Raw genomic sequence first — 27,814 nt, 5'->3', positions numbered from 1 at the left:
GCTTCTTTGTACGTGTGATGAGGCGGTGTGTGTGTGTGAGCGGGTTTATGGATTCTTTTTTTTATTTGTTCTTCAATTCTGTATCATTCATTATTTGATAATATTTCTTTTTTGTTTAAATCTTTATTATCAAATAAAATAAGTTTAAAATAATCAATTACGGTTGTCATTTATATGCCATCTAATTGGTTGAAATTATTTCTGTGATCATCATCAACGGCGACATTTATCATGGCCGGTAATATTTGATTTGTTTCTTATTTCGAAAATTTTAAATAAAAGTTATTCAAAATTCTTAATTAGGCTATTCCTTCGCAACATCAACTGTAAATAATAATAATCACAATACACCGAATAATCATCAAAAAGGCGGCTCTCGATTTACAGCCGCCGCATCATCATTTTCATTAATGAATCGTTTTGGAAAATCTGAACGATCATCAACACTAAAATCTAATGGTAATAGAATAATAAAAAATAAAAATCGTTCCAAAATGAATTCATTTCAATATAATGAACGTGAAAAATTCAAAAAAATGTTAATGGAACATATGAATGTTCCGAATCGACGAATTTTCGATCAACGAAATAATTTTAAAACGAATGAAAGTGCTATTAAATCATTACCAACTTTATTTCAAAAGCCAACCTCACCATCGAATAGGAATAATTATCATGATCGTCAAACAACGGCCTTAACGAATTCCTTTTCATTGTATAATCTGGTACAATCCAAAGGTTTCGCAACAACTTTGCCAACAGTTCATCATGACGAAATTGATTCGAGAAAAAATTCAACATCCATCAATACGAGTAGATTGAATATGATTCAAGATTATTGGAAATTACCTGAAAAATCTAATGTTTTTAAATCATCTGTTGAGAACAAAATCAGTTTGGTTTACAATAAATCAACTTCATCGACACAGTTATCACCACTGTCACAATCAAATTCTCATAATAATAAACTGATTGTTGATAGTAATAAATCCAATATAAGTGATATGCAAATCTATGAAAAATTAAATCATGTAAAAATATTTAAAAATGATCGTGAAACAATAACGAGCAGAATCAAATCAATGTTCGAGCCATTCATACCGTATAATTTTTATTATAAATTTAAAAGATTTATACCATATATACAACGTGATCATGAAATATCGGATCGTGTAAAACAAATTGAAGATACAAAAACTACCGTTGTTGTACCATTAACGGAAGAAATTGAAGATGAAATTGATGAAATTCTAAATAGTCCCGATCAATTATTAGTATCAGCATATTCAATTAATATTCATACCAAAGATATATTGACACTGGATGGTTGTAATTGGCTTAATGATGCTGTATGTGTCGGTTCATTTTTAATTTAGTAAAATTTCAACATTAATAATTTTTTTCTTTTTTTTAAATAAGGTAATTGAATTTTATCTGAATCTCATCGTATCAAGATCTCAGAATGATAGGAAAAAATATCCATCAGTATATGCATTTAGTACGTATTTTTTCACTCGACTTTCTAATGGTTCCGGTCCAGGTCGTTGGGCAAATAAATTGGATTTTTTCTCTTATGACTTATTACTTATTCCTATACATCATTCAAGCCATTGGCGATTAGCGGTAATATTATTATTATTTGTTTACATAAAATGTTTTCACTAATAATAATAAAAAATTATTTTGATATGTAAATGGCCAGGTGGTGGACAATGAACGACAATCTATCGTATATTATGATTCTCTTGGAAATGAATTTCGTTATTGTATCGATTTATTGACAAATTTTTTACAAACTGAAAGTATAAAAAAGAAAAACATTGAACTTGATATGAATGAATGGAAATTGATATATAAAATACCTGATATACCAAAACAACAAAATTATTATGATTGTGGTGTTTTCGCCTGTAAATATGCTGAATATATTTCCCGTCGTGCTTCATTGACATTCACACAAGTATGTTTTGAAATTATTATTTTCTTTTTCTGTTGGGAAAAAACAAGGATAATTTTTTGAAAAATGAATCAATTTTCTTCTCTTTTTTTTCGTTACCAAACAGAAACACATACCTGCATTTCGTAAATGTATGATGTATGAAATAATTCATCAAAAATTACTTGTTTAATATTCGATTGATCATGGATTTCTGATATTGAATATACATACCACCAAACGACATTGTTATCATTTTGTAAATTATATTTTTAAAAAAAATTTATTACAATAAAATTAATTTATTCTTGATTTAAAAAAGAAAATTTCAATAATTATTTCATTATTATTTTATTGACCAACTATTAATTATCATAAAATTGATTTGATGCTCATTTCCCTTTTCAAAGTAACTCGAGCCGAACGAACAAAGCACAGAAAAAATATTTTCTGATTATTTTTATGCAAACAAACACACACACCGACAAGAGAAATAAAAATTGAACACAATTGTGCACTGTGGCTTGTTATACGGAAAAAAAGATGCTTTGTTACGAACAGCCCAAGTTATTTTTTAAGGAATTTTTCATTTTTTTCACTTCTAAAGAAAAAAAAATAATTAAATTATAAAATTAAAAATGCCGATGTAATTTAGTTACCATTTGAATTGGCCGTTCAATTTTGGATGTTTTTTCTCACACATAAATCCCATTCGAAACATTGGTGGTAACCAAGGCAAAACATGTCATTGGGGCAATAATTTCTGTTTTGACCAATAATCTTGTTCAAAATACAATTTTATTATGACAATGGTTATTCAGTTATAGTTATGGTGATTTTAATGTTTCTATTAAAAAAAAACATTATCATTTTTTTGAATATAATTTCATACATATTGTCAGACTATAAATACGAAACTAAAAATTATCCATCACACAATGTGTGTACCATTTGAATAGTCCGAGAAAAATGGCCCGATCACGTTCGATGATAGATTCAAACTGAAATATAAAATATGTTTTTTTTCGGGCTATAATTTCTGGTTGAAATGTTTTGTTATGATGGCTATTAGCCACCCACCACAACAGAATAGGAAAAAAATGAATAAAATGCTGGAATTTTGTTCGTTTGGTTGTTAATATTACCAAGCGAAAAAAAAATTGGCGTGGCATCGACTAGCGAATTATATGACAAGAGAATGTGTGGTTGTTGGATCATAAGTTGGAAGTTAATGTACAGAGAATTCGCCGAAAAACATTTCCAGAATCCTTCCCTCCGCTTGAAATTAGAAAAAGACTGTTGCGTGACATATATTATATGTGATGATGGTGAACACATTTTATTATTAATCTGGTAATTGTTAAAATGGTATTATTGGTTGAAACAACAGAAAGAAAACTACATACCCACTGTTTTTTTTGTACAGGCGGACGGACTGATTTTTTCCCTTGTTTGACTTTGGTTTCTATTTTCGATATTCGTGTTTCAATTGGTTCTAAAATAGACCCCCGGATTGTGATACAAATACCTGCTGCCATTATTTGGTTGATCATCATCATTATATTTTTTGTCGTGATCGCCGTTGATTTTCCTGTGTTGTTTCTTCTGGTCATAATATATTTGCACATAATAATACCTGGATAGGTAATGAGAGGCGCGATTAGTTTGGTTTTTTTTTTTGGTTTCATGGGTGGTGGTGGCGGTGAGGTTTCACATTTTTTTTGACAACATATAAAGCTGCAATCCACATTGATTATTATGCATAATAGTTTGTACATTACAATATATTGGTAGAATCGATTCATCAGTTTTTTTTTGAACGAAAAAATCTGTTATCTTCTAAGCCAACTGTCAACAATAACAAAATAAAAATCGCTCAGCCCATATCTATGTGCAAATTATTCGTGTGTGAAAATTATGATGACAAACTAAATTATCAAAAATTGAAAGAAAAAATCAAATCAACAAAAAAAAGATAGATAAACAAAAAAAAGACAGGAAATGATTCATTAATACAAATGTCATTTTCATGTCATATATGAAACAAAAAAAAATTTGTCAATTATTAAAAAAAAATTATGAATATAAAAAGATGATTATATCATGTTAACAAATAAATGATGATTGTTGTTGTTGATTCATATCAAGATTTTTTTGCCAATGATTATCGTTCGAATAGAATTATGAATAATCATTATGCAATGATCAAAATGTTGATTATAAACATGTTTGTGTTGATAATGAACAATGTTATACATTTAAATAACAAACTAATCGGTGAATAATAATTAGATCAAACTAATCCAAATGAATCAATTCCAAAAAAAACAGTGATGACTTTGATAATGATATGATGAATAATATTGAAATCTTCTATCTAATCTTGTTGTTTATTTGTTCATCATTATCGTTGTTGTTATTGTTTGATTTCTAAATTCTTATTATTATTATTATTATTTTATTACCATATAACACAGGTGTGGTGTTATTTTTTATTCTTTGTTGGTTGATAGCGAAGTTTAATCTGTGGATAAAAAAGGCAAAGTATATTTTCAAAGTTTTTGGGCGCGTTTCCCTTTTTTCACTGGTCCTCTGGTATAGTATGAATTTAGTCAGAGATTCGTCATTATCACTTGTCATCTTGCTAATCGAATCATCATCATCAGAATTGTCCCGAAAAAAAAACTTTATAAAGATAAGGAGTATAACAGAATAATATTGTTGACAAAAAAAAGCCGATACATATTGAAAGTCTGCCTGCCTGTCCGTGAATCGTAAACCAAATAATAATTTGTATAAACACAACACCCACACTGGTCAAAAATATAAATTTTCGAATGAATGTTCCGATAATGATAATAAAAATCATGCGGAATTGCAAAATTTCTAATATCAATTAAGCTTTTTTTGTTTGTTTGTTTTTTTGTTTACAGCGTTTCACAATTGTCTCTCTCATTTTGGATTCGAATTATGGTTCTATGGCTGAAATTAGATTTGATTTCATCAGTGTAATTAACAAGAGATAATTTTACTATTGTGTGTGTATGTTCATATTCATATTCCTTCCTATTGTATTTGACCCGGGGGAGAAAAAGCTTTTGAATAAAAAAATTCCTAACCCAACCAACTACAATCATTCAAAAAAAGCAAAAGAATTTGCTCTGATCCAGGAGAAAAAAAAGATAATGAATGAGATTTGATTGGAATAAAAATAGAGGAAAAAACCTGGTCACGCCTTGATCCAAATTTCCAACAACAACAACAGCAACAACAAAAGAAATACCGCCGTCTAGTAAGTATGAAAGACTGTATTTTTTCTGTCCGGTATTTTTTTCGTCAATATTATTATTATTATTACCTTTATTGAATTAATATATGTCGCACCCAAATATTTGTGTGTGTGTGTTATTTTATGGAACTTGACCACTTTTTACTTGGCTCGACACATTTATATTCATATGGAAAGTAGTGGTGGTGGTTAACCCGAATCCAATCCAACACACACACACACACCTACAAAATGCACAATGTAAAGACTAACTAATCATTGATAATCATGGTAGGAGAGAGGAATAAAAAAAATCTAGTTGTTGTAAATGGGTTGTTTTTTTGTATTTTGAAAATAAAAAGGAATGTAACAACGAATATAATATACGTTTTATATATGAAATGGTATTCTAAATAAAATAGATAATGTAAAACTTACCAGAATATTTATTCAACAAATATTTCTTTATTTAAAACTAAAATGTAATGATAATTATTTTTTTGAAAAAGAAAAATACATGATAGGGTTGTATTAATCATCATGAAAAAAATTATTCATAAATTATAATCGAACGGATATAGAAGATGGGAAATTCATTCACATTCAAATTGCTATTCAAATCAATTAATTGTCTATTATATACATTAGGATAATTTTGAAAATTAAAATTATCGGCTTCTATGGTTTTTGATTCAAGAATCCAATCACATTTTGGATTTATTAGCTTATTTCGATCATCATTATACGTTGCTCTTGTTGTTGTTGTTGTTGTTGTTGTTGCTGTTGTCGTTGATCGAATGGGACATAATGTTTTGAATATATAATGCAATGCATTCACTATATCCATACTGTGAGGATCGGTACAAATAAGTTGTTTATTTGTACATTGAATTAGTTCTTCAATTTCAGGCGATGACATTATTGCTGTTAGATGATTTCCATACTCATCTTCAAGATAAAATTCAATACTAAGATATGCTGCCAATGGTTCACGACAATTTTGACAAATTAATGTTGTATTATCGATACATGAATCTTTTGATATAGCCATGCAATCATAAGTTTTTTGTAAAATAAATGACATGAATGGAGCGGTGAAATCACATGATTGAGATGTACAAACAATTTTTATTTGACTTTGTCGTAAATGTGCCATGTTATAAAATTCGATTCCATGTTTATCTTCAAATTGATAATCAATTAAACGAGCCGATATGCGAAATATTTTAGCCACTTCTTGTTGTTCACTATCCATATCTGATGATGGCATCAAATCAGCAAAACTATCGATTTTTTTGGCTATATCAACATTGACCTGAGATTTAAAAAGTGTTCGATGATTTTTAACATGACAAAATATATTCTTTTTGATGTTTGCTAATTTCCACAATTCTTCTTTTTTTCCCATCATTTTCATGCTGTCTTTCATGCTCATAATGAACTGTTTGGCATTTGGACCTAATCGCGATAGAATTGACGTATCTAAATTCGTCTCTATTTGAATGGCCAAATTATTTTCTTCTTCTGGGGCAATGTTCATTGGGATTTTTTCCTTAAACGAAAGGAATAGTCTTTGAAGGTAATCACTAAGAATTGTATTTGATTTAACATGAATAAATCTGCGGCCAAACATAAAACCATCACTAAGAGAATAATAATAGAATCCACTGTGGGAACGATCATTTCGGATAAGGACATTATAAAGTATAACCACATCTAATGGAAATACTGTATCGGATATTTTCTTATGAATTCCCCATAATGAAACAGAGATTATTTGATTATTGTTTTTCAAGTTTTGCAGATAAGATTCATTGTAATGAAAACGATATTGATAAAACGACATATTTTCTATTTGTTCAGTTATAAATGATAGATTTTCATTGATTAAAGTAGGATAGTTAGTTTTAGTTGGAGTCATAAGAAATATATTGGTATAAGGTTTTTCGGATATATTTGATGCAAATTTTGCCGCACTTAATCCAACTAAATTGGCTAAGAAATATTCATTTCCATCCATATTTTTAGCACTACGAGTTTTACAGCTAAGTAATTCGATAATATGATGACAATACAATTCAGTGATACGTTTCAATTCTTCAATACTGATTTTTCTACTATCATTCGTTGTGATTCGATCGTCTTCTTTATGCATTTCGATGATAACGATTTGATCGGGATGAACACAGATATTTTTCCGATCCATTTTCAGACAAAGTTGGCGAATACAGATGATATCTCCAGCTTTTAATAATGGATAATTTTTAGGATTATTATTAATGACAGAAGTCTGAGCCGATGATAATGATTTATAATAATCAATTCCTTTGTTATCAGTTTTGATTTCAAAATTATCTATAGTGTCATCACATATGCATAATAGATTGTGTTGCGGATTATGTTGTTTAATGATTCCAGTAATATTTACAAATCGATATTGTTGAACCGAATTGATTGGATATTGAAGTTGAGATAATGATGTCAATTCTATTGGTTCATTTTGGATTAGATGATCATTGAGATTTGTTCGTAACAAACGGTAAAGATTGAATTTTTCCTTTAAATCACTGCTAATTTCATCAAGTATTGTTTTGATTTTTTTCTCCGTATCATTTTTATGGCCAATATAATCATCATCTAATTCTGTTTCAGACATCAATTGTGATTCAATTACAGTATTAGCCTGTAGTGATTGAGTATCAGCATAAATATCCATAATTTTACCATTCATCATCGGAGTTTCCATATCATCATCGCTTGGTAAATATATTGATGTTTTTGATTGTTGTGATTCCATCATCATTGAAGTATGTTTAACAGTTAGATTCATAGGTTCTATCATGTTTTGTGATAATCTTTCAAGATCGGTTATGTTCTCACCATAATTTCCATGGAATATTAAACTGGAATGAAATTCCGTTGACACAATGATGACAATATTATATAATTTTTTTGAAGAAATTTGACAATTTATTTCATCTGTGAAAAATTAAAAGAATTAGTTAAATTAAATTATTATTAAAAATTCTTACTTAAATCTTTAAATGAAAAATTGAATGGACAATCAAGTGTGAGAAAATTTTTCAATGAAAATACATGATTCATGTGATCAAATGTAACATTAAATTGAAAGTCTTGATGATCAAAATTTTTAATACAAATCAAAACATTATTCTCTGGTTTACATATACATTCGGCAATCAAAAATAATTCTTTATAGCCATTATTATCGTATGGACCGAATATATGTAATAATCGTAAAGCAATCGAGTGTAGAACTTTTTTGAATTTACAGCCCGATGGTAACAGTTCTTTTTTCGAATTTTCTTCATAATTGAACTCAATATTTGTATTCAAATATAGACAATTTTTCTCCAAATCACTGACATTCATAATGCCAACATGAGATGAACAAAATGATCTATTTTCATTCATGATGTTTCCAAATTATCATTAGTTGTGAAAGAATTTGAAAAACAAATCCAAAACAAAACAAAAAAATGGATTCGAAACGTTATAAAATACGTTTTGAAAGAAATTTTTTTAGTAGTAACAATTCTGTAAATATTTCTCAATAATGACGAATTCTGTTTTCCATAAAGTTTTCGAAACCTCGTGTTTTCTTCATTGAAATTGATTATCATCATTTGTTATTATTTCATCATTACAATTATTAAATTAGTATAAAATTATTTTATTTGAATTCAAAAACAAAATGAATTATCGCTTACTATTACGAAAATCCGTTCAATTGACATGGACAAACAAAAGTCTACTTGAACTATTGAATAAAACTAATGTTTGTCCGATTGCATTACATCATAATAAATATTGGTCACCGATTTGTTTATCGCCTAAAAATTTTCCCATTTTTTGTCCTCGAATACGATACAATCAAACATCAACATTAATTGAACCAAATGAATTGTTGAACGAAGCAATCAAACAATTTCGATCAGAACATCAAGTATTTGTTGAGAATGTTAAAGATGGACGAAACATATTCGAATTCAGTGAATTAGATATGCCGATAAAACTTCAGGAAATTATGACCAAAAGTGGTTACACAAAACCGACACCTATTCAAGCACAGGCTTTACCGATATTATTCTCCAGCCTTGATTTAATTGGTATTGCTCAAACTGGTTCTGGAAAAACATTGGCATATCTATTGCCAGCATTTACTCAATTATACCCAATTCATCGAGATTATTGGACCGATAGACGATTAGGAAAACAATTAAAACCTAAGGCATTGATTTTGGCTCCAACACGAGAACTAGCCGTACAGATATTTGATGTTATCAAACAATTTAAAATCTTTAAATCCATTTGTTTATACGGTGGAAATGATCGACGAAAACAAATAGAATATCTTGAGAATAATAATCCACTATTTTTGGTTTCAACACCTGGACGACTTAAAGATCTGATCGATGCTAGATATGTTGATTTAAGCGAAATAAATTATCTGGTCATTGATGAAGCTGATCGTATGTTGGATATGGGTTTCGAGCCACAGATATCCTATTTAATTGATCAATGTCCTGATCGATTTCATCGTCAAACAATGATGTTTTCAGCATCATGGCCAGATGAGGTTAAATCATTCGTACATAAATATTTAAAACCAGAACATGCATTCATCTCGATTGGTGGTACAAAATTAGTTGCTAATCATAATATTCAACAAAATGTTGTCGTATGCAATTCGAGTCAACGTTTTGAATTGATGGAAAAAATTCTTCATCATCATCCGGATGAAAAAACATTGTTGTTTTGTAATACAAAAATCGATTGTGATCGAATTTCCAGATATATTTATCAGCGATTACGAATACCATCTTCAGCTTTGCATGGAGATATGACACAGCGGCAACGAGAATCGGCTTTAAAAGGTATGAATTATATTTGTCGAATTTCTCTCATCTCTAATTACCTCAATAATGATTATAACAGGTTTTAAACTTGGTCAAATTAAACTATTATGTGCAACAAATGTAGCCGCACGAGGTCTTGATATTGATGATGTTAATATTGTTATTAATTATGATTTTCCCGGTGATATTGAAACATATGTTCATCGTATTGGTCGTACAGGACGAAAAGATAATAAAGGTATTGCGTATTCATTTTTCAGTGATCGTTTAAATTCATTGTTGGCACGGAAACTAATTGAAATTTTACGTGAATCGAATAATAAAATACCGGAAGAATTGTCCAGAATTTCAACTACACAAAATCATCCACAAAAATCATTATCATCATCAATATCCCGAAAACATCAAAAACAATGGCAAATGAATCGTCATCCATCAAAATATTCAACGACGAAAAAATCATTTTATTAGATTTTATTTTCATCTGTATAATTATTATGTTATTTAAAATCTATAGGATCTACATATGATTTTCTTTTATCGTTCAAACCATATTTGTACATTGTATTATTTGTGGATTGTTTGTTTGATTTAGATTCAGTCTTGATTTTTTTTCGCCTTAATGAGGAACGTGTCTAGAAAAAAAAGAGAAAATAATTTCGAAAACTTTATACTTTTTTTTGTCTCATTGTTAAACAATAAATAATCGTTTGGCTACTATTATTAGATTCATGAAACACAAAGGTATGTGTGTGTGTGTGTTGTTATGCCGAACCAACCAATGCTACCCGTCATATGTGTGAAAATCATACATCCGGTTTTGTGTGTGTCTGTGTTTTGAACTAAAGTTTGATACGCACACTGATAAACTAAAAAAAAAAAAAAAAAATACACCAGATTGTTTCGTTGGTTATTCGGTCAAACATTTTATCCTTTTTAGTCGAAAAAGACAACAACGATCTCAATTTGAAATAAATCATGGAAGAATGATTGTCGTCTTCATTTCATTCCTTTCTCATTCGGTTCAATGATTATTATTATTATTATTATTATTGCTGTTAATGTGGCTAAAATTTGTTATGTTGGAAAAAATATGCTGAATTTTTTTCCCTTGGTTTGATTTTTTTCCTTCCATTGACTAGATTCGCATTTTCTTAACATAAATATGACTATTTTTGAAATCATTGCAAAAAAAAAAAAATATTTCAAGTTGATTCTTCAAAAAGGAAGAAAAACAAGAAGACCTGAAGAAATAAAAAAAAAATTCATTCTATTTTTGATCGTCAGTCAAAATGTACAATCAACGTTTACCCGAATTATGTCTGGTAAGTCAAATTAATTTCCAAAAAAAAAAAAAAAATGAAAATTTTTCAATTCAAGTCAATAACCGGCATTCAGTTATATTGAATGGTGGACATTCATTGTCCAATTAACATCGTGACAGATTTTTAAAAAAAAAACTTTTTACAACATCTATATATATTTAATGACTTTTTGAAATCTTTTCTTTTTCTTGATTCTGTTATAGTTGCATAAACAACTCGGTTAATCATCAAAAGACAATACACATTTGATATAGAATGTTTGTCATAATTATTTACCTGTGATGATGATGATGATAATGATGATACCTAACACCGTAACTGTTTCATCATGAAATCATCAACGAACCGTGATGAACATGTGTGTGTATGTGTTTGAGGGATAGAGCAATATGATATGATCGGGCTGTTGTCAATGAACACAAAAAAGAATAACAGTTATTCATAATTCATTCGTTCATATACAAAAGTTGAACACTTAAAGCTTCATCATTGTTACCCTTGTGTGTTTCAAAAAACCATTGTTTTTTTTTGCAAAGTAAACAATGAATTTGATTATTGTTTAATACTAATTCAATATTTTATCTGATCTTGATAAAAAATAGGAAGTCTATTTATATATTTATATCCATCACTGTGTTCAATGATCAATCGGGCTTGGAAAAAGAAAAAATAATAAAAATGATATAAATTATAATCAAGGGATTTTCTTAACTCAATAAACAAAAGAAGCGTCAAAACTATGTTCATAAAAACAATTCTTTTTTTTGGTGCTCATATAGGTAATAGTTAATTTTCGCGTTTGATATGGTCAACACCAACACCACCACCACCACCTGTTGAACCGCTTTCACCAATTCGAATGATTGAATGATTTTCTCTTTTGATGTTGGTCGCGAATCAAAGAAAAGAAAAAAATAATCGCATAGTTTTCTCGTCCTGTTTTTTTTTGTTCGAATGTTTAGAGATTAAATCATTTTCTTGACAATTTTTTTTTCAAAATTTTCATTTTGACCATTTTTTTTCTAACCAGTTCATTCTAAACGTTTAAAACGTTTTGTCTCACATTTTTTTCTCGCCAAGTGAATTATCGGATTTTTTTTTCATACAATTTCATACACAAGTGAAAAATTCGTTTAGCCGTTTTGTCATTAGGTCTTTATAAAATCTTGAATAATTTTCAATAAAAAAAATGTAATCAATAAATGTGTTTATGACATCTTCATTATTGGAATCGTTTTTGTATTATGTTGTTGTTGTCGTTTTATTTGAAACATTCAAAATATGTCTTCAATTCTGTCGCCATTTAAAAAGAAAATTTTTTTATCCAGATTGATCATCATAATATGTTCGATACGTACATCATTGACTCAAAATAGAATTCGAAACAATGACGAATTTTATAATCGACGACAATCATCATCTATGAATAAAGTTTCATTGGACCGTCTATTGAAAATGGTATGTTTTTTTAATTTTGTTTTGTTTTTCAATTGGTCAAAAAAAACATTCTGCAATAATTTTCAGACACCTGCAATACTTGAAGAAAGTAGTGTTTATTTAAAATTGAAAACAAATTCGAATGGATTTTCACGAAAATCATCGGATATGATCGAAACACAGATAGCTATTCCATCGAATCTTATATCGTCAAAATCGAATTTAATCAATACGAAATTTCGTTCCACAAAATCATTGGATAAATTTCTGTCATCCATTCGATTTAATTGTACTGATCGACCAGAAGGGTATTATGCCGACATTGAACGAGATTGTCGAACATTTCATTATTGTAAACGACAAAGCCGTAAATTTACATTCAATTGTCCTGGTAGTTCAATATTTAACCAAAAAGAATTATCTTGTGAAAATAATTTGAATAATCCACGCGAAACTTGTCTTAATTCAACGAAATTCTTTTTTATAAATTCAATACTTTACGACCATAACAATAATAACAGTATTAATAAAAAATCACTAAATAAGGAACTAAATTTTCGAAATGAAACGAAAAATCTCATTTCCATTACAACAACAAATATTTCGAATCAGACGAAATTATTACCACCATCGTTAAAGTATCGACAGAAAATATCATCTAATCATTCATCATCGATAATGATTGCTTCAACCAAAACACCATTAACAATGCAAATTGATAAACCAAAATGGTATAATCATCGACAACAATCGTATTTCATTGGGAAAAATCAAGCTAATGATTTACCGGAACATTCATTTAATAAATACAGTTATAATAACGATAAAATGACCACAACTTTTCGGCCACTGATTATCAAAAAATACAATACATCATCAGCGAATAACAACAACAACAACAGTAATGATATCAAAGTAAAATTGAAATCAAATAACAATAATAAATACATCATTAATGCATTCAATGAGATACAATCCGAATTCTCACCACCATCAACGACAACTTCGATTAATAGTATTAAGCCTATAACGATCAATACAAATCTATCGACACAAGATTATTTTCTTCATCATAAACCTTTAGTACAATCAATGTTTTTGAATGATTATAATTTTTTTCAACTTCCTTTCGGCGGTGGTGATTATGATAACCATAGTTCATCATACAATGGATCACCATTTCATCATTTATCCATTCAACAACCATCGTTACCATTAACATTACCAACACTGCGAGAGTCATCTAAACCAAAATCTAAAATGGATAAATTTCTGCCATTCTCGCTAACAAATATCAAGGATAGGTTACTACGAAATTGGAATCAGAATTTTTTCAGTAAAAAAGTGAATAAAGATTCAAAGAAAATTCGATCAATGGATTCGAGAAAAATGGATTTCCTCTTTCCACAAGCTTTTAAACGATTTAGATCATTATTTTCTCGTTCAAATAATACAAGCGATGGTTCCTAACTCCACACCCTTTTTTTAATTGTTTCTGTTTTTTTTTTTTTTTTGAAATTTAATTTTCTGTTTATTCAATTGATTTTTATAAATAATAAAAAAAATTGTTTTTTCTCTTTAAAATGTTAATGTTGAAAATTCTTTGTTTAGATGGCAGCAGGTATTTCAGAAATCTCAAATTTCGATCAGATTTTTATTTTTTTTTTGTGCCGCTCAACTATGGTTACCATTTGAATCATCATCATTTTAAATCAATTTCCAAGTGGAGATAAAACTTAGTCATCCTTTGTGAAAATAGAGTAAAAAAACTATAAAAACTTATGTTAAATTGATTTACTGCAATTATATCATCATTTTTATTATTTTTGTTGCAATATATTTTGAATTGTTTTTTTTTTGTTGTTTACATTTTGATTTTAATCATTTTCGATTCAATTCAATTCAATTTAAATCAAGATGTATGAATACATTTTTCCCATACGTGAAGAACATTTAAGAAAATTGCATTCAGATCATGTAAGTTTAATTGATTAATTTTTAATTAATGATGGTAATTTTGATAATTTTGTTAAATTAATCTATTTAGAACATGATCATTCAGTCGTCGAATAAAGATAATTTTGACTTCTCTAAGAATAATGTTCAACAACAATCAATAGATTCATCATCTGATACGAATATATCACGTATAACTTATGAAGATATTGAAATTGATTTGAATTTTTCTAATCATGAAAAATTGGAAACATCAAAACCAATGTTGTCATCATTCGAACCATCATTGGTTACTGTTACCGATGATGAACAGTTTCATATTTCACCGGGAACGCCAACAACAGATTCATCATATTCATTTGCATCAACTGCTAATGGTGATTGTGGTGACCTAATAAATCGAGATTTCTCTCAAATATATCATCATTCATCATCCACAACTAGTAATATTTGGTCACAAACATCGATTAATAATCTAACAGATAGTTCATCATTTCAATATTTTGATACATCATATCTACGAGGAGTAATGAAACCTGTTGTACGAAGACCAGCACCACCTCCACCACCACCACCACCAGAGGAATCATATGAAATGATTATGATGAATGATGATCTTTCAACCATTCATTCAGAATTATCATCAAGTGATATTTACACTACTTTTAATGGTAGCAGCACCTGTACGATAACACCGTATTCAAATGATAAAAAGTTACCCCGATCAAATACAATAAATTCATCGACAACCAATCCACTTAATGCTCATATTAAGCCACAACGTTCAAATAATATTCGATTATCAAACAATCATCCATCATTGATTAGTGTTACAGATTGTTTGCCGCCACCAAATTATGCTACTTATTGTATTCGAAATAAAAATTCTGAACAATTTCGTATATTTAATGATGAAAAGAAAATCACTGATAACCAGAAATCTATTATTATCGATGAACGAAGAAAAAATGTAAATATTTACGAAGCCGACAATGTCGAACAAGATAATGACTCACATTACACTGATAAATTAATGCAGATGAATGATTCAACATTTTTAGGTATTGAAGAAATCAATCATAATAATAAAAATGATTTCAGTAAAAAACTCAAATCACATAAACCATCAACAGAATTTCGTTTAATTAGCCGTATGGTATTTATTTTTATTGTTATGATGGCCATCCTTTTAGCATTATTTGTAATTATTCGATTGGTACTTCATGATCATCATGACAATGATTATCATTTTGATTATAATCTTCATTGGCCAAACGATGGATTAATCAATTTTACCAATTCACCTATTTTCTAGTTCAAAAATGATCTTGATCGTTTTTTTTTGTTGTAAATATTATTAACTGACGAATTTTAATAGAATTTTTTTTATTTGTAAATTAACACTTGTTCTATTGAAAAAATCTGAATTTTTTTTATTAAAATGTGATCACAAAATTTATGCTTGACACACACATATCACATTGATTATTGAATTTCGACAAATAAAATGATTTTTAAAAGAAACTAAAATTTGAATTGATGATGAGCACAATTGATTCTCAGCTGGATGAATTTTAAAGAATAAAATTACAAGCAAATATATAATATACTTTCCAACAAGCTATGTACCAGATGCTCAAAGTAAAAGACGAAAAAATTCAAAACACCTGAATTCGGTGATTTTCACGATCACAAACCAAAATATTACCGGTCGAAGAAATGGCCACACCTTCTAATCCTTTAAATTCTCCTTCACCCGAACCCCATTGACCAAAATTCTTTAGAATTGTAACAAAAATTGTGAATTTCTTTAAACAAAAACATTAAAAATTTACCTTGAGAAATGTCCCATCTGGATTGAATATTTGTATACGATTATTACCTGAATCACCAACAATTATAAAGCCATTTTCATCCACAGCCACACCACGCGGAAATTTAAATTGTCCATCTCCAGATCCTTCATTAAGCAAGTTAGAAAATTAAATCAAAATATTTTCCTTTATTAAACTGTTTTAGTAAATCTACCTTCACTTCCAAATGTTGAGATGGATCGTCCATTTATATCAAAGATTTGAATACGATGATTATTACTATCGCTTACAATGATTCGATTCGTATTGCTAACAGCTATATAATGTGGATGTTCCAACATGCCAGCTCGACTGCCAATCGATCCGAATTTGCCCACAAAAGTTCCGTCAGATTGAAATACTTGAATCCTGTTGATATTGAACGTTATAATAAATAAAATTTGTTGTTTGATTTATGATCAAAAAAAATTACCGATGATTTTCTTTGTCACAAACATAAATGAACCCAAGAGCATCAGTTGCAATACCCCATGGATAACTGAATTTTCCATCTGATCGGCCTTCATTGCCAAACGCTCGTAAAAATCGACCGCTTGCATCAAAAACCTGAACTCGATGATTATAACGATCGGATACAATGAAATGACCAATACGATTTACGGTTACACCAGCCAAACAATCGAATTCACCTTCACCACTGCCATATGAGCCAAATTCGAATTGAAATCTTCCTGTAGAATCAAATACCTGGATTCGGTGATTAGACGAATCGGCAACTACAATTCCATTATCAGGGCCACAAGCCACACCTCTTGGCCATGTAAAACAGCTTGGATTTGTTCCTCGTGAACCAATTTTCATCATCATGCGTTTCTTCTGTAGATACATTTGACGTGGATAAGTCAAACCGATTGGTGTCGATTTATATGGTGTATAATCTGTAATCGAATCACGACGATATTTAGTGGTAGTAACATTAGTTGGTAAATCTTCATCTGAGCTGGATAAACTTCGGCCAAATATAGCATGAGAACTTTTACTTTTACTCAAAGCTGTAGGTCGATTATTTCGTGTTCCATATTTATTAATCAAATATTGTGTAACTGAACCTATAAAATAATTTTTATTAATAAAGGAATATAATATTCGTTCGCATATTATGTATTACCAACACTCTCTTCCTCTGGACTTGGTTCTCTGGTTCGATATGTATAGCCAGATCGTGAAGTACGTCTTGTAAAACGATCGGAATTTTCAGAATTATTAGTGGACGATCCATAATTGGTGAAACGGCTTTTGAAACCACCGGCACTTGCTGATGGTGATAATGGATTTCCAGTACCATTACTTTCTTCATCACTATCATCATAAGCTATATAAATTAACAATCGCTTCCATTAATTTTCTGAAAAATTTAATAATATAAATATTCCAACTTACCGACTGCATGTGAACTTTTACTTTTAGCTAAACGATTTCGTAGATAGCTATTTGATGTTGATGATGTTGATGACAAACCATATCGATCATTTATTGGTGGATGAATACTTGATCTACGATTTGATCCATAATTTTCTGACTCATTCGTATTCATTACCTCATCATAATGATTACGACGATTCACACTATTTCGACGACCTAATTGATTGTAACATGGTGTTGTGATAGTCGTTGTATCGTCACGACTACTATTGTCTTCATCTCTTGATATTTTACGATTACGATAATGAGCATAAGTACCAATATTATTATTATTATTATTATTTGAATCTTCTAAATAATTATGACCATAACGTGATAATGAAGATCGTTGTGATGAATTAGTTGAATTAAAATATAAATTTTGTGATGAAATTTGAGCCTGTTGCTGGTGATGATAACTGCTACTTTGATACAACATATAACAAACAATAATGAATTAGAGATCAGAAAACAAAAACAAATCAATTAATAATAGATTAGATTAGATTAAATTTGATGAATGAAAATGTTTCTCCAATGTTAAAGATATGTGTCCATGAAATAATGATTTTTGATGTGTTTTTTCAATGATTTTGAATTTTTGTTTTATGAATATTATTTGAATTTGAATAAAATGTATTATTATTAGTTTCAGCATCAACCATTTCCTCTTCATCATCATCATCAGCATCATCATCATCATCATTTTCTTCAGTTTCTTCGTCGGTTTCTTCATCATCATCATCTTCAGATTTTTCATCATCATCATTAGCATCGATAAATTCTAAAAGATCATCATTCGAACTACTTTGTTCTCTTTTGATTACATCTTCAGAGGCACTTTTCATCTGATCATCATCATCATCATCATCATCCTCATTTTCCTCTTCAACGCTCATTTCACTTTCTTCACTTAATTCATTATTATTTTCAATAGTTTTGACATTCAAATATCGATTATTATCTTCTTGTTGACCCGGTAGATAGATAATTTCATTATCATTTTCTTCTTCATCCTCAATCTCTTCATCAACATATTCATATTCATCATCATCATCATCACCAGCTTCTTCTTCTTCTTCTTGACCGTCATTTACATGATCTTGGTTTACTTGCCGATTATCGGTATTGTTTTTTGTAGAAGAAAATTGGCTTTCGACGCTTGGTCGAAGCCAATTTAATTGACTTGGTATAGCTAATTCACCATTAAATCTATTATCACTACTATTAACACGATATAGTCTAGGACGATCATCCATTTCATTTTCATCATTTCTCTGTACATTTTCTTCTTCATCGTCTTCGTCATCATCATCATCGCTAGAATCATTTTTAGTTTGCCTTTTTCTTCGCATTATTGTTACATTACCTTTCTGGGTAACGATCTCAACATCATCTCTATTTGATGATGAAGTTTGTATGGCAGTTGTTTGAGTAGGACTTGATGATGGTTTGTACAATATTGAAGATGTTGTAGTACCAGCAATTGAATGCTGTGGCTGAGGAGATTCCGATGGTGATGTTTTTGCGGATGATTCATTATTGGTTTCAATGTCTTCTGGTTCTTTTTCTTCTTCTTCTTCAGTTTGTTCCGATTCTGGACTAGTCGGAACATTGCTGGCTGATAGTGTTGGTGGTGGTAAAGGCGATGGCTGAGTAGAATTTGCTGCAGAACCATATGGTGTTTGCTCATTGGACGATATCGATGGTATTGGTGATAGATTTCGTTGTGGTGGCGATGATGTGGTAGAATTCTTTGATGATGATAACGTATCAGATGTTATATGAATTGATGGTGATGATGAATAATGTTGATAGCGGTGGCGATGGTGGTAACGAGAAGATGGAACATAACTTTGATATTTAGATGATTCTTGATTTAAATAATTTTTGTCAATTCTGTTGTTAATGTTGGTAGTGGTAGTATGATCGGTTATCGATATGGACGGCCTAGTCGTCGTGAATATATACCTGATGATTCGTTTAAAGTAGAATATGATCGAAGAAAAAAAAGAAAAAAAACAAAACTTTTGTTAGTGATCAATAATTATGAGAAAAATTAAAATTTTGTATTTTTTCGGGACATGATAATCATGAAGCAAGGTCATTATATCTTTCCTGTAATAAAGCTTTTTGATTGTTGAGGTATATATGGTTGATTGGTAATGAAGGTGATGACATTGTATTTCATTTTATATGGGTAATACTAAAAAAGCATCCTATACAACTAATAATGATTATCATCATCATTTTGATTCGTTGAAAGATTTGCCAATCATTTTTTCCATTGTTTTCAAATAATAAGTTTTGTTGATTTATTAAATAATTGATGATGATTCCATGATAAATGGTAGCATTATCCGTATGATTGGTCATATGATGTTTGTCATTTTCTGACCATTAATGATGATGTCGATAAAAGTTGTTTTGATAGTCGAAATGGAATGTAACTGGTGAAAATTCACTAAAGGAAAACATCAAAGACTAGGATCACGAATTTTCAAAGCTACTATGGATATAAACAATTGGCCATCTAAGAAAAAAATGATGGAACCATTACTTGAATCGGGACTTTCCATCGTAAGTAATGTATTTAAACATTGGTTGTCGAAACATTTTCGGTTGAATTTCTTGTAAATGATGGCGCTGTCTGGCGCGATCTAAAATCATGACGACTATAAAGATTATATTCGATGATGATGATGATGAATTGCTATTACTAATAATTTATTTTTGATCAAAAGTTTCTGGTAAACTGTACGTTGTTAACGTAATGGGCGTTGTTGCACTACTTACAACATTATTATTGGAATTGGATTCTTTCTTTTTGATCCGGATTCGTTTACGAATTGGAACATCTATCGCATGACTATCTAAACAATTATTATTATTCTCATCCACTATCAAAACGTTTGTTTTGCTATTGTAGTTTGAATCATGTTCTGATAGATTACTATCATCATTTATTGCGATCTGCTGCTGCTGTTGCAAAGGGTCAGATGGTTGTACGGTAGGGTTGCTAAGCGATTGCATTTGATTATTATTGTCTTTTGATGAGGATATATCATCATCATCATTATGTTGTTCAATACTCGAATTTGATGTAGAGCCTTTTGATACTATCGTTGCTGGAATCGAATTGTTATTCGTATCAATCAGGCTTGAAGTAGATATCGGTGTATGACTGCTACTGCTGCTGCCGGTTATTTGATAATCACGCCAATTAGTCGAAGGTGTTGTAGACAAATAGTTGCTTCCACCACTACCACCACCACCAACATATTGATTAAATGGTAATGACGACAATGATGATGCATGATTAATAGTCGGATTTCCGTTAGAAGCAATATTCATTGAATTTGTATGATATCCTGATTTTGGCGTTGAAGAAGCAACATTGAATAATGAAGCTGTTGATGATAATTTATTATGAATCGGTACCTTATTATTATTAATATCACCATTATGTCTATTATGGGTAGCTGTTGTTGATGATGATGAATATGATGATGGATTAATATCATCATAATTATTATCATACATATCACTGATGCCGATACCGCTGATGCCGGAGCTTCCGCCAACACAACCACCACCACCACCACCACTACTACTACTACTACTACCACTTGCACCATAAATGTTGCTGCTTTTATTATTGTGCTTTTTATTATTATAATATGCAGATTTAGATGTTGATGCCGATTGATTGTTATTATTAAATGTTGATGTTGAAGAATTTGTTGGAGATTTACTAAAAGGGGTTGAACTTTTTGATGAACTAACTGATGCCGGTGCTGATAATGATGATGGTGATAATTCTGATGATAATAATTTTGAAGGACTAATTGATGATGGTTGTACACAACCAGTCATTAAATCCTCTCCTGGTACTAATGTCGTTCTTGTCGATGATGACGATGATGATGATGATGATGGTATAGAAGAAACTGTTCTGTTCGGTAAGGAACTCATAGAAGAATTTAATACTTGCCTGTTATTACTTCCGGTGTTTCCTGTATTCAAACCATATGACGATGACTGTGAATACTTATTACGAGATGATGATTCTCCACCATATTCGGTACTTTGTGAAAAATTATTCGCTGATTGATTGCTATTACCACCGGATGTAACATGTGATGATGCATAGATACGTCGACGAGCTGAACTATTAGTTGTTGTCGGTCTTGTCGTGGTCGTTACATTATCATCATCATAATTTAAATCATCGGAATTATCATCCGAACTGGATGGTGATCGTTTCTCTTCTTGTTGTATTGCTTGAATTCGACGATTTGTTACCGAAGTTGATGTATTAGTTATGTTAGTTGATGAATTTGATGAATTATTATTATCTGATGAACGATTTGTTGTCGTTATCGTTCTAGGCGTTGAAGTATTATTATTGGTTGTTATTGTCGATTGTTGTTGTGTTTGTGTAAATGCAGCTTGATTTTGTTTTTTTTGTTTTTCAATTTCATCTTCACTAATTTGTCTTGCAGGTCTATGTACCGGTGTTGGATTCGGCGTTGAATTAGTTATAGGTGGCATTGTTGCGTTTGTTGTTGTTGTTGTCATAGATGATTCATTCTCTTTTACTTCAGCTGCTTTTTGTTTAGCTTTTATTTCATTTTGATGTAAACGTTCCATTAGATGTGGTGAATCGCTTAATTTAATTAAACCACTTAATGGAGTGCGCATATTAGCCATTTCTTCTGTATCGAATAATTTTGGTTTTGTTGTCGATGAAGATGATGATGATTCCTCTTGAAATCGTACACGGTGACCAGACAATAAGTCTGAATCATGATCATCAAAACTATGATCATCATTCGTAGTACCCGCCGTACGTTCACGTATTCTTTCACGCATAAAACGTGAACGAAAATTTGCCGAATTGGATGGTTCATAATCAGAATCACCGGGTCGTTGCCAACCACGTGTATAGCCAAAATCATTATTATTACGTGTTGTAGAACTACGTTCATGTACAGAACCAAATCGTACGGAACCTTCAATACGACGGCCACCACCCGGTGGACTATTACCACGTTCACGTTCAGAATCACTGCCATATTTATTCTGTCCACTAGTTACATCCAGATAACTACGCTGTAATGGATCTGATCGCTGTGATCTTGATGATGGTGTTGTTGTTGTTGAAGCAAATTGAGCTAAACGATGATCACTTTGACTTCTCATCAATGAACTTTGTGGTATGGCTAGATTACTTGTACTATCAGCGGGTGATAAGGGTGAAAGAAAATTTGATGATAATGATGATTGTATGATACGAATTTCACCAAAATCGGCAACATTACGTCGTATACTATCTAGATCGACTTTTTGTATATATTTTATCTTTCTTGAATAATCCATTGAATCGGTATCTAAATTTCTAAGAAAATCTAATGTTTTCATAAAAATATCTTTAAATTCCATTAATTCAGCATCGGTCCATTCATCCGTTTCGGTAATATGTTCATCAGCTAATTCACTATTACTAGTGATTGTTGCCAATTCAATTTCAAAATCTTCTTTAAGTTTTCCGCTATTTTTTGTTTCATTTATAGTAAATTCATCTAATTCTTCTAATAATTTTGTTTCACGATCTTTTAAATCTTTAACAAGTCTTCTAACCGATTCGGTTATTTCATCACGTATCTGTGATGTGATTGATAATAATTTTTCATTACCTTTATTCGCTTGTTCAGCATGTTCACTAAGGTTGTCTAGACCACGTCGTATTTGGCTATTGATACGATTAATTTCTCTACGAAGAATATCTAGATGAGCTGTTCGACATTCATCACAAACTTTTTTTCCACAATGTGAACAACCATTACAATAGGATTTTTCGCCACAAACATTACAACGATCCATTTGTGATGGTAATGGTTCCGGTTCTTCACCCGTTATACTTCGATGTAGATCTAAAAATCTTGTCAACGTAACATTATTAGGAAATGATTGTACACCATTGTATGGAATGCGATGTTCGGCACGACATTCTGGACATTTTATCTGTCTACGTGCATAATCTACTAGACCTTCCATACAAGGTTCGCCACAAAATGTATGTTGACATGGTAAAAGTTTTGGATTACGAAACCGATCCAAACAAATGGCACAGGTTAGGAGCTGTTCTAGTTGACTCCAAGCTCCAGACATTTTGGCAATATTTCTATTGATATAATTCTTCTGGATTTAATAAAAATCTTTCAATCACAAATGTATCTTGAGGTAAATTTTAATTATCGTTGTTGTTGTTGTTGTTGATTATAATGCGCAAAGAAGAAATATAAACAACAGAAAAAACAAACAGGATTATATTTTGTAAAGTGCAATTCGTTAAAATACGAAATACGAATGAAAAATAATTTTGAGGACATCAAGCTTGAAGATCTATTCATCTATTCAATATGTGTATGTCATGTCGTCGTCTTCTTCGTCATTTGATGATTATGATGACGACAACGATCAGCATGATATGGTGATGGATAAAGACGACAATTCGTTTATTGAAATTGCCACATTACTGTGTATAAAGCAGCAAAAAAGTTTTTTACATTCACACTGAATAATGATGAATAATCATGATATAAAAATGAATTAGAATTTTGTGCTAGAATTTCTCAAAAACGTATAATAAGAATATAGATTCAGAAAGACACTGGCATTAATGGTGAACCTGATGTTTAAAAATAGTTTTTTGGGCCTGTATGTCGTTGTTGTTTTTTTTTGTCTCCCCTTTTCTTTTTTTTCTCTATTCTCTCGATGAATTACAACGAAGATTGTGTTTGTGTGATCGACACTTTTGAAAAAAAACATTAAAAACAACAACAACAACAAAACGAACATTAAACGAATTGTAAAGAAGATCACAAAATTGACTTGAAGAATCAACAAGAAGAATTTACATCGAATGATTGCAATGATGTTGGTGGTGGATGTATGAATGGAAGGATGAAAAACGGCATCAGCAGCAGCAGCGGTTAAGCAAAACAAATAGAACGTAGCACTTGTAATTCTTATCATTACAAAGAAATTCAACTGGTGATGAGAATTTGATGCTTTAGAAAACAAAAAATTTCACATTTCACATTTGGTCGTATGCCAATGAGAACACACAACAACGATGTTTGATTTTTTTTTACATTCGAATTCTTTATTATAATCGTCGTGGTAGTGGTTGGTGGCAGTGGTGTGGTCGAACAGAATATTCTTTTCTGTTGTTGTTGTTGTTGTTGTTGTTGCTTCTTAGTTTTTATCATTCGATTCACACAAATAAACATTACTAAAATGGAATAAAATAAAGAAAAATATTTTCATTTTTAAAAATAAGAATATATTAAGAATAGGTTGCAAATGTGGAACATTAAAAGAGAAAAGTGAATTTTTTTTCCATTGAAATTTGTTGTTGGATTTCGGTTCCAATCTATTAATCTTATGACTGTAATTTGAGCAAAAACGAGAATTTTCAATTAAAAGATGGGAAAAAAGTTTACTATTTTTGGCTATATTTTTATTCTTCACACAACAAAAACGACAACATTCGGCCAATTTTCAAAAACCAACTACCTTCTTTCTTCTATTTCCTATTGATGATGATGGCAATGAGATTGATGATTTGTCGCATTACAGCGATAGTAAAACTATCGATGGATCTGGATCGTTTTTTCAATTTTGACAAAATCTATGATGGATAAAAAAAATTAATTAATAAACATTAATTGATTTTTTTTATTGTTTTCTTTTAATTAAAACAATTGTGTTGACACACCCAACACTTGTCATCGGAATAGAAAAAAAATTAGTCTAATAAATCAATCAAACCAAAAACAAAATTTCGCGGAAAATTCAAATCGTAAACATTAATAGAAAAAAAAATTCTGACATTGAAAAATGTGAATATAGAAAAAGCAAAGAAAAAAAAAATAAATCATGGATTTCATTACCAATCAATTGATTTATTGGGATTGGATTTTTTTTTACCAACGGAAATGTCATAAACGAAATAAATGATATAGAAACAAAACATTTTTTTTACTCACAATAATCACCCGAATTAAAGATGTGATCGTATCGTTGCAAAATTACAGTATTATCATTCGAATATAAACACAAAATCACAAATGTGTTTGTCACAATCTACATCCACAACACAACAAACAAGAAACAAGCAAGAATTTTTTTTGTTTCATTCCAACACAGACAAGCTATTCGTACGTTGATGGTATATCACAAATTCAAAATGGAAAAAAAATGAGAAAATATCTGTCATGACAATTTTTTTTTAGTTTTTCTTTTTGTTTTTTTTTTTTTTTGGTTAAGTTAAAAAAAATAATATTTTTATTTGAATTAAAATACCACCACCTTCATCATCACCATCATTGTCGTCATCGTTTTTATTTTTTTCCTTCAAGAGAATTGTAAGTGTACAAAGAATCGAATGAAAAAAAACTGTCACCCGGTTTCGTATGTATGTTGATTTTTTTTTATTATTATCATATCATTATTAATAGAATGTATTTGCTTTGCATCCATAGAATCAAATCATATTACACTGAACAACGGCAATGATGATGATAATATTTTTTTTCAAAAAAAAAAAAAAAAAAAAAATGAAAGAACAAATACGTACACATGGATGCCAACAAACAAGGTGATTAAATTTTCAATTGTGTTTCGAAACAAAATATTGTCGTTCCAGAAAAAAAAGTCATCAATTTGTCACAATGGGGTCATCACCACTAATCAAAATGCAAAGATTCAACAGGTCGTCACAGGCATCAACATTAAAGTGAAAGAAAATTGAAAATCATTTATTCATTTGCAAATTGATAATATTTCTCTCTTTATAGCAGTACGATTGTTCATTGTGTAAAATTTAAAATGTAAATGTATGCCATATGCGAATCGAAGTTTTCAAGTTTCACACCACCACTATGCTTTGTCACAATTTTTTTTTTATTTTCAACGAGGCACCTATTTATTCAAAAGAATTTTATTCTCAAATATCACTTGGGTAATAAAAAAAAACAACTCTAATGACAACAACCAAAAGAAATTCTTATTATCCATTATCCTTGTCTTGTATTTTTCAAATACTTTTACTGTTTTTTTTTTCGTTCGACATTTGAATTCGATCACGAATTTTAAATAAAGGAAAAAATCTGGTTTTAAATTTCTTAACTTAGTCCAGAATCCTTGGATCATAGAATTTCGAATTTTTTTTCTAATACTACTGCTACTACACGCCGCTGCTGCTTCTGTTCATAAAAAAGAAGGATGAAAACTTTCGACGACACAAGTTATCATCATCATCATCATCATCAAAGAGAATTTCGATTGACAATATGACAATGATATTCCATATGTGTAATGTTTTATACAAACAACATTTAACGAATATTTGCAAAACATCATATACTGTTGATTATTTTTGGAAACAAAATTTCATACGAAATTCGTAAAGATTTTCTTATCATCATCATCATCATCGTCATTATTATAATGAGTATATAAATCAGGTCCTCTTTTTTTTGAAAAAACGAAGACTAAGAAAAATTTATATTTTTGTATGTAAATTATTCAAACCTGTCGTTCAACATTATGGCAGCAGCTAGTGAAATCGAAATCGGATCAAAATATTTGCAATAAGAAAACATAATCGACTTGTTTTTTTTTTCTCTCTCTCTCTTTCTCTGTCTATGATTAGAGAATTTTAAATC

At 30.0% G+C, this 27,814-nt stretch overlaps 6 protein-coding genes and 1 long non-coding RNA gene across 12 annotated transcripts; 4 read left to right on the top strand and 3 right to left on the bottom strand.

Annotated features, from left to right (window-relative positions):
• The first annotated feature begins 8 nt into the window (after positions 1-8).
• Positions 9-2,262, top strand: LOC124498859 (uncharacterized). The gene is made up of 5 exons (XM_047062679.2): positions 9-238; positions 304-1,349; positions 1,420-1,623; positions 1,703-1,960; positions 2,064-2,262. The coding sequence occupies exons 1-5, from the start codon at positions 232-234 to the stop codon at positions 2,127-2,129; spliced, it is 1,581 nt and encodes a 526-aa protein (XP_046918635.1). The 5' UTR covers positions 9-231; the 3' UTR covers positions 2,130-2,262.
• On the bottom strand, positions 2,074-4,512 carry LOC124498862 (uncharacterized). Its single transcript, XR_006959520.2, has 3 exons — positions 3,343-4,512; positions 2,596-3,286; positions 2,074-2,537 (listed from the first exon to the last, which is right to left on the bottom strand). It is a non-coding gene; the product is annotated as an uncharacterized LOC124498862 (long non-coding RNA).
• A 1,137-nt stretch (positions 4,513-5,649) lies between these two features.
• LOC124498855 (uncharacterized) lies at positions 5,650-8,734 on the bottom strand. The gene is made up of 2 exons (XM_047062675.2): positions 8,237-8,734; positions 5,650-8,183 (listed from the first exon to the last, which is right to left on the bottom strand). Exons 1-2 carry the CDS (start codon positions 8,637-8,639, stop codon positions 5,755-5,757), a joined length of 2,832 nt encoding a protein of 943 aa, XP_046918631.1. The 5' UTR covers positions 8,640-8,734; the 3' UTR covers positions 5,650-5,754.
• A 180-nt stretch (positions 8,735-8,914) lies between these two features.
• On the top strand, positions 8,915-10,807 carry LOC124498860 (uncharacterized). Its single transcript, XM_047062680.2, has 2 exons — positions 8,915-10,102; positions 10,164-10,807. Exons 1-2 carry the CDS (start codon positions 8,920-8,922, stop codon positions 10,553-10,555), a joined length of 1,575 nt encoding a protein of 524 aa, XP_046918636.1. The 5' UTR covers positions 8,915-8,919; the 3' UTR covers positions 10,556-10,807.
• A 1,866-nt stretch (positions 10,808-12,673) lies between these two features.
• Positions 12,674-14,316, top strand: LOC124498858 (uncharacterized). The gene is made up of 2 exons (XM_075728531.1): positions 12,674-12,867; positions 12,934-14,316. Exons 1-2 carry the CDS (start codon positions 12,691-12,693, stop codon positions 14,314-14,316), a joined length of 1,560 nt encoding a protein of 519 aa, XP_075584646.1. The 5' UTR covers positions 12,674-12,690.
• A 326-nt stretch (positions 14,317-14,642) lies between these two features.
• On the top strand, positions 14,643-16,326 carry LOC124498861 (uncharacterized). The gene is made up of 2 exons (XM_047062682.2): positions 14,643-14,823; positions 14,894-16,326. The coding sequence occupies exons 1-2, from the start codon at positions 14,764-14,766 to the stop codon at positions 16,115-16,117; spliced, it is 1,284 nt and encodes a 427-aa protein (XP_046918638.1). The 5' UTR covers positions 14,643-14,763; the 3' UTR covers positions 16,118-16,326.
• On the bottom strand, positions 16,210-27,091 carry tn (tripartite motif containing protein thin). 6 transcript variants are annotated; one of them, XM_075728513.1, is made up of 9 exons: positions 26,725-27,091; positions 25,662-25,776; positions 22,072-25,377; positions 18,057-18,499; positions 17,785-17,988; positions 17,089-17,725; positions 16,831-17,024; positions 16,638-16,762; positions 16,210-16,580 (listed from the first exon to the last, which is right to left on the bottom strand). In XM_075728513.1, the coding sequence occupies exons 3-9, from the start codon at positions 24,249-24,251 to the stop codon at positions 16,461-16,463; spliced, it is 3,903 nt and encodes a 1,300-aa protein (XP_075584628.1). In that variant the 5' UTR covers positions 24,252-25,377; positions 25,662-25,776; positions 26,725-27,091; the 3' UTR covers positions 16,210-16,460. The 6 variants fall into 6 exon arrangements, 5 of the variants coding, with proteins under 5 accessions (XP_075584628.1, XP_075584627.1, XP_075584629.1 ...); XM_075728512.1 differs by lacking the exon at positions 26,725-27,091 and adding an exon at positions 26,135-26,337; XM_075728514.1 differs by lacking the exon at positions 25,662-25,776.
• Positions 27,092-27,814: the final 723 nt, after the last annotated feature.

This window comes from Dermatophagoides farinae, chromosome 2 (genome assembly GCF_024713945.1).
Source record: "Dermatophagoides farinae isolate YC_2012a chromosome 2, ASM2471394v1, whole genome shotgun sequence".
NCBI lineage: Eukaryota > Metazoa > Arthropoda > Arachnida > Sarcoptiformes > Pyroglyphidae > Dermatophagoides > Dermatophagoides farinae.
The sequence above is the reverse complement of the archived record's forward strand: the minus strand, read 5'-3'. Positions and strand labels throughout refer to the sequence as shown.